The 7,453-nt window shown below is 39.4% G+C and overlaps 1 protein-coding gene across 9 annotated transcripts in view; it reads left to right on the plus strand.

Annotated features, from left to right (window-relative positions):
* Mga (MAX dimerization protein MGA) overlaps window positions 1-6,129 on the plus strand; it is a 92,958-nt gene extending 86,829 nt beyond the window's left edge. For 8 of the 9 annotated variants that reach the window (XM_029535792.1, XM_029535791.1, XM_029535789.1 and 5 more), the window contains 2 exons: window positions 624-800; window positions 2,078-6,129. In XM_029535792.1, coding sequence (XP_029391652.1) covers window positions 624-800; window positions 2,078-3,351 — 1,451 coding nt within the window. In that variant the 3' untranslated portion in view covers window positions 3,352-6,129. The remainder of the gene's footprint in view (window positions 1-623; window positions 801-2,077) is intronic. The other variant, XM_021194109.2, reaches the window with a different exon arrangement.
* The last annotated feature ends 1,324 nt before the right edge of the window (window positions 6,130-7,453 follow it).

The following is a 7,453-nucleotide window of genomic DNA, read 5'->3' on the forward strand; positions in this document are numbered from 1 at the left end:
AGATCTGACTCCCTCTTCTGGAGTGTCTGAAGACAGCTACAGTGTATTTACATATAATAAATAAATAAATCTTATAAAGAAAAATAAATTGGCAGTTTTTTAAACATATGGTAGAAAGCTAAGACAGGCAAATTACTTAAGACTCAGAATTGAGTTGGATCTAGGTAACACAATGAGACTGTTGTTTCTTTTAAAAAGTTTAATTTCTTTGAACTAGTCCATTTTTCATTGTCTTAATTAAGGAAGAAAGCTAATTGGTTTAAGTTGTTTCTTTCCTTGCTTTTGGAAGTAGCTACACTGATTTAATGTTACTTGGTAAACTTATGTCTTAGAGAAAGGTGTGTTCTTTTTTATTCTTCAGACAGCTCAGTGTATGGACCAGAAAAATCTGACTTCTCAGTCCAGGTAGATTCTAAAACAAGAATTAGTTTTAACATTACAGAATAAAATAAATGACTTGAATTCACAAGTGGAAAGAAACTATGGTCTAGAAACTTGAAGGACTTTGTTAGGAGTGTATGCCCTCATGTAAACTTACATTATACCTTTCAAGTCAGCCTCTTTTTAAAGTACACAGACATTAATTGGACATTTGTTTTACCAATTTTTCACTTTCTTTGCAGAAAATGCCTCGCCTTCTGACACTCCGCACTCCTCTGCCAACCTGGTGATGACTCCACAAGGGCAGTTGCTTACCCTAAAAGGCCCCTTATTCTCAGGACCAGTGGTAGCGGTTTCTCCTGCTCTCTTAGAAGGTGGTCTGAAGCCTCAAGTTGCAAGCAGTACTATGACTCAGTCAGGTATGTGGTGGTATTCTATGGTTCGTAAGTATATACTATGTTGGTAAAGAATGGTCCATCGATAGAGGGTGTCTTTAAATCTGATCTCTAGTTACCTAGAGCTGTTCTGTTGGCATTTGCCTTGTTAAAAAATGGTCATCCTAGCTGGGCAGTGGTGGCGCACGCCTTTAATCCCAGCACTTGGGAGGCAGAGGCAGGCGGATTTCTGAGTTCAAGGACAGCCGGGGCTACAAGGAAGAAAAAAAAGAAATAGTTCTCCTAGCTTGGTTTGATTGGTGGTTAACCTGGAATTGGAAACTTTTTTTGTTAACTCTAGTGACATTTCTAAGCAGGGGAAGAATTAAAATGGTGTCCAAGTGAAATGATGATGTAGAAGGGTCAATATTTAAGTTCTTGGTGTTGATCATTGTTTTGGGTTGAACTTGAAATGGGGGCGCTCCCGTTACCAATCCAGTGCATTGTTTTGAGAACCATTTCTTTTTGCTTAAAGTATTGTTTTGGTGGTTTGGGTTCTAGGCATCCAAATCTCTATTAAGGTAGGAGGGTAATCTTGTGGTTGTTTTGTTTTGTTGACATTGCAACCTTTTTTGTTTTTGTTTGTTGTTTTTTGTTTGGTCTTACTGTGTTGATCCTAGAGTTCCATTTCCCTTCTAACTAGCAGTTAATTGGGTGAACAAAATCAAGATGTGTTTCTGCCTCAGGACAAGAATTAGCTTAGCAAGCTGGTTTTTTGATGGTGACCTGTGCCCATGATCCCAGCGCTTATGAAACAAGCGCTGATTTTTGTGATTTGGAGGCTAGCCCTGGTCTCCATAGGAAGATCCTGATTCTGTCCAATTCTAGGGCTGGTAATGTACTTGCTTATACTTAGTATAGGCAAGTTCCTGGGTTCAGTCTCCTCCACTGCTCTCCCAGTCCAGCAAAAGAAAAGTTATTTTGTGGAGATTTTATAAAAATGTAATTAAGTGGAACTATTGCTAATAATGAAATACCTAAGTGTCTTGACTAGATTTTACTTGACTTACTGCTATTTCAGCTGTTATTCTGTTATTTTGCCGCCGCCCCCCCTTTTTTTCCTTTCCTTTTTTTTTCCCCAGAGCTGAGGACCAAACCCAGGGCCTTGAGCTTGCTAAGCAAGAGCTAACCACTGAGCTATATCCCCAACCCCTCAGCTGTTATTCTGACAAAAGTGGACTAAGATAGACTGGAAAGGAGAGAGAAAAAGAGATTTTCATTACTGCATCTAATGAACTCTCTCTTTAATTTTTGATTTTCAGAGAACGATGACTTATTTATGATGCCACGAATTGTCAATGTGACATCATTGGCTGCAGAGGAAGATTTGGGAGGTATGAGTGGCAACAAATACCGTCATGAAGTTCCTGATGGCAAGCCACTTGACCACCTGAGAGACATTGCTGGGAGTGAAGCCAGCTCCTTAAAAGATACAGAGAGAATCTCTTCCAGAGGAAACCATCGAGATAGCAGAATGGCACTGGGTCCAACACAAGTGCTTTTGGCAAATAAAGATTCTGGGTTTCCACATGGAGCTGATGTTTCCACTATGCAGGCAGCACAGGAGTTTATACCTAAAAAATTATCTGGTGATCTGAGAGGGCATCGGTATAAATGGAAGGAGTGTGAGTTGAGAGGAGAGAGACTAAAGTCAAAGGAGTCTCAGTTTCATAAATTAAAGATGAAGGATCTCAAGGACTCAAGCATAGAGATGGAACTGAGGAAAGTAGCCTCAGCTATTGAGGAAGCAGCCCTCGATCCCAGTGAGTTGCTAACTAACATGGAAGATGAGGATGACACTGACGAGACACTGACTTCACTGCTCAATGAAATTGCTTTTCTTAATCAACAACTAAATGATGACTCTGGCCTGGCTGAACTCTCTGGTTCTATGGATACAGAATTCCCAGGAGATGCTCAGCGAGCTTTTATCAGTAAAAGTACTCCTGGGAACAGATCAGCTTTCCAAGTTGGACACTTGGGGACAGGTGTGAAAGAGTTGCCTGATAGCCAAGAGGAGAGTGAATCCATCAGCCCCCTCCTCTTGCACTTGGAAGATGATGACTTTTCTGAGAACGAAAAACAGCTTGGGGACACAGCCTCTGAACCAGATGTCCTTAAGATTGTTATTGACCCTGAGATAAAGGATTCTCTTGTTTCCCATAGGAAATCTAGTGATGGAGGGCAGAAAACTTCTGGTCTCCCTGCAGAGCCTGAAAGTGTATCTTCACCTCCCATCTTACACATGAAGACTGGCCCGGAGAACAGCAACACAGATACTTTGTGGAGGCCTATGCCAAAGTTGGCCCCTTTAGGTTTAAAAGTAGCTAATCCCCCCAGTGATGCCGATGGTCAGAGTCTCAAGGTGATGCCTGCATTGGCACCTATAGCTGCCAAAGTTGGGTCAGTTGGACACAAAATGAACTTAACAGGAAGTGACCAGGAAGGCCGGGGGAGCAAGGTGATGCCTACATTGGCACCTGTTGTACCTAAATTGGGCAACTCTGGGGTTCCATCAAGTTCATCAGGGAAATGAGCTTGTTCATCCTCATGCAAAAGCCAGGCAATGAGGGGAAATTGAATTCCACCTCCTTTCTCTGTAGGCATCTGTTTGTACTATGGAACTATTATCCTTGACTTAATCATGTGTGAATATTAATGGAGAAAGGGGGTGTAGGGTGCTGGTCCTGGTGTTTGAAATTCTGATCATGTTAAAAAATGTGTTACCTCACTTGTGGTGCTGGGTCCCCTCATCTTCTCTAAGAAGGTGTGATTCCCTCTTGCCCAAGGAATTCATAACAAGATTCTGGCTCCATCAACTACCTTATTTTTTTCCCCTGAGAAAATGCTTGAGACTTGGAATTACTATAGACTAAAGTATAAGTCATAGTTGTTGGCTCTAAAATCTGAGAATTATGATACAATTGTGTGGAAAAAAAAAAAGAACTTTTAGTTACTATTTCAATAGTAGGGCATGATAGGACTGGGCATGGTAGTGCACACTTGTAATTCCAGCACTTAGAAGACTAAAGCAGAAGGATTGCAAGTTTGTGTCTACCCTGGGCTATCAAGGGGACAGACACACACACACACATACACACACACACACAATTGTGGGGGCCAGGGGAGTAGGAGGAGAGAATGTTATAGTAGATAGGATGAATACTATGGAATACCAAAGTGAAGGGATTTTGTCATTCAGCATACTGTTTCATATCCAGAATAGCTGTTCCCTTACCCTTTCAGTCATAATTAAAAACTTAAGCTTTCTGGTAAAGTAGGAATATACTTTTTACTTTTACTATTAACATACTTATTTTCAGAGACTAAAAAAGAGATACTTCTCCCTTATTTCTTGGGGTATTACAAAGATTGATTCATAATACCAGAGATTTCTACTCACTGTTTTTTGGAAGTAAACATAGAGGCAGCCCTTCCCTTTCCCAAATCATGTCACTCAAGAAACAGCTAAAATGAAAAGCAGTTTCTCCCCTACCCAGAGACAGTAGCCAAAATAAAAATTTGTGGGGCTGGGTATTTCCCAAATGAAACCAGCCTCTAGGTGCTTGAAGGTTTTGTTCACTGTCACCTGCACAGGATGTAACGAAAAGGCGAGTCAGAGTGAGCAATCTTTACCAGGGAAGTAAGGCAGTATTTGAGTCACAAAGTATATTTTTTATCTGCTATCATGGCATCAATGATCTGTAGAGCTTTTTCACTCATTAACTGTCAGGGTATGAAGGACTGACAACCTGTAAAGATGAAGATATTTATATTTTTGTATAGTTGTTTTCATAGATTTCTCAAAGGATGAAGTTTTCGACCTAGAAGAGATTTGTATTGAGTATAGAAATGTTTCCTATCTAGTTTGTAAATAATCATGGTGCATTTGAGGGGTCTCTGGGAAACTCGTGAGGCAAGAATCACTGTTTGAAAATGTATAGACTGAGATTTAGCTGCTGCATTTTGCCTTTCTTAAATAATTATATTTTGGAATGTAACCCGTTCTGTCTTCAATGACAGGATTTGCTTGTGTTGTAAAAACACTTTAACACAAGTGCTTCCGGTGCCTGGGCTGTGCCTGGGTGATTGTATTTCTTTTACACTACTGCGTCTTTATCCTAAGTCCCACTCTATCTCCTGACCTAGGTTGTGAGACCAACTTTGGAATGAATCTAGCCAGTGAATTACTTCCATGTTTGATTCCCTTTTTAGATTAACTCTGATAATCATTAGATTGAAATGATGAAAAACTTACACTGCAAAATGCAGTGATAGTAAATCTTTCATTGGTTTTGTGCTGCTTGCTCTAGACTGCTCATCAGCACGTAACCTTTCCTGTTTACTACAAAAGCTGATAATAGTAAAAACAGTATTCCTTTGTCCTTTCTGCCCTTTACCCAACTGACTTTATCCAATGCCTTAGCCAAGGAGTGCAGCACCTGTCGCCCTTGCTAACAGCTGCCCTCAGAGACGCTAGTTCTTTAGCCCAGGTATAGCAGTTTCCAGTGGTCTTATTGCCTGTTTCTTTCCCGTGTTTCCTTCTGGCTTCCCAGAGCCCTTTTGGGTTTTGAGAGTCAGACAAGAAACAAAACAAGGGAGTGAATAATCCTCAGGAAAAGAAGGACCATTGTAGCTTCTGAATACTTTTTCCTTTTTCCTTTCCTTTTTCTTTTTTTCTTTTCTTTTTTTCTTTTTTTTAATTTGAAAAAGCATAGACAAAACAGGTCAGGGTTTATTCTTTATTCGAAGATACTTGCCTGTGTTTATGAAAGGTGTACAAGGATAGAGATGAGATTTGGTTCTAGGTGTTCAGGGAAAGCTGCAGATGTCATTACAAATTCCCAAGATACATTGTTCTTAAGACAGATTTAGGAGCTATCAGGCCGAATTTGAGGAGGGTTTAGTCTTTAGAACAATCATGTAGTCTTGACAAAAAAAATATCTCCCTAAACTCCTACCCTTTAGCCTTTCATTAGGAGAAACTGATCTATTAAAATTACATGTATGATTATGAAAAGTGAATTTAAGTGAGAACATCCTGGAAAAAAGCTCCCATCCTAACTAAGAAGCATGATCTCAGTAGACCAATAACTCGCCTTTTTTATACACCTGTAAATAAATGGAATGTTTTTAAGAATATAATTATGTCAGATTTAGCATTTTCTTTTATATATTAAATATATATCTTTCATTTCTGCTTTTGAAAGTGATTATTTTTTTAGAAATAACAGAAATTTGGCAGTTGAAAGGCAAGACATGTGAACCTGAAATAAACCGGTTATACTAATTAAAGCAGAACTTGGTGTTGGGAGGTTTGTGCCTGGTTGGAGAATTCTTTATGCCCTCAGACATATTTGAGAGAGGATTCCATTGAAGTGATCTTTCCAGAAGCTTCTTGACTTGAAAGCTTTTGATCTGTCATTTGGAAAGATCTTTGGTATTCTAGTCCTTGTAGCATGTCTTATTTGGGACTTGAAGATTATGTACAATTTGATGGCAAATATTTGCTGTTCCATAGTGAGAATAGTTTCATAATACCACTATATCAATGTCTTTATCTGCTGCCTTGAGGAACAACAGGACAGAAACACAATCTTATGTCTGGAGACATTAGGTGTTCTTAAATTTATGTGTATATATTGGGTGTGTGTCTTGTTGTGCACGTGGAGCTCAAAGGACAACTTTGTGGAGTTACTTCTCTCCTACCAGGGATCCAGCTCACATTGTCAAGCATTCACAGCAAACGCTTTAACTTACTTGAACCATCTTGACAGCTTCATTGGTGTTCTTAAGACAAGATGTTAAGGGGGTTCACACTTAACAAAGTGTCCTTATGGGAGTCTTTTCAACATTGCACTGTCCTGACTTAAGGGAGCTGACAGATCACGTTTAGTTAGTTGTGTAAACTTCATAGAAAGTGTTTACTTCATATACTTTTATGATAAAAGTTTTTGTTCCCCCAGAATTGTGGATGAAATTGATAGTAGGCCTTTTTTACAGTTTTGAAAATGTTTTGAACAGAGAAGACAGTAGACTTGTATACATCCATTTGCTTGTTTGTTTTTTGAGATGGTCTCACTATGCAACCTATGGCCTGGAATTCTGTGGAGACCAAACTGGCCTTGAACTCACCAAGATCCACCTCCCTCTGCCTGCAGGGATTGAAGACATATGCACATCTTTATTTTATTTTATAAAATTTCATATATTTTTCCTGACTGTACCAGTTATTCCTAGTGGAATTGTGTGATCAGTGCATCTTGAAGATAAGTCTGCAAAGTAGCAATACCACTTGTCTCTTCTAGAATTAAGCCATGGACAGTGTAGGCAGCTGGTTTTCAGGAACTTAAGGTTTATATCCTTATTTCATGGAGAATCACTGGTACATAAAGGATCAGAATAAACTATTTGCACAGAATTGTTGGTTTTGAAGAAAGCACTTTGAAGGGTCCTTTAATAACTTAGTGTATCATTGCTAATTAAAAGTCCTTCCCTCCCAAGTGTGATGACTGGAGTTGAATTCTTAGAACCTATGAAAACATACCAGCTGTGTAATCTCAGCACTGGAAAGGAGCAGACACAGGAGAATACTTGGTGGTCTTTGGCCAGCCAGTCTAGCCTAATGGGTTAGCTTA

Source organism: Mus pahari, chromosome 3 (genome assembly GCF_900095145.1).
Source record: "Mus pahari chromosome 3, PAHARI_EIJ_v1.1, whole genome shotgun sequence".
Classification (NCBI taxonomy): Eukaryota; Metazoa; Chordata; class Mammalia; order Rodentia; family Muridae; genus Mus; species Mus pahari.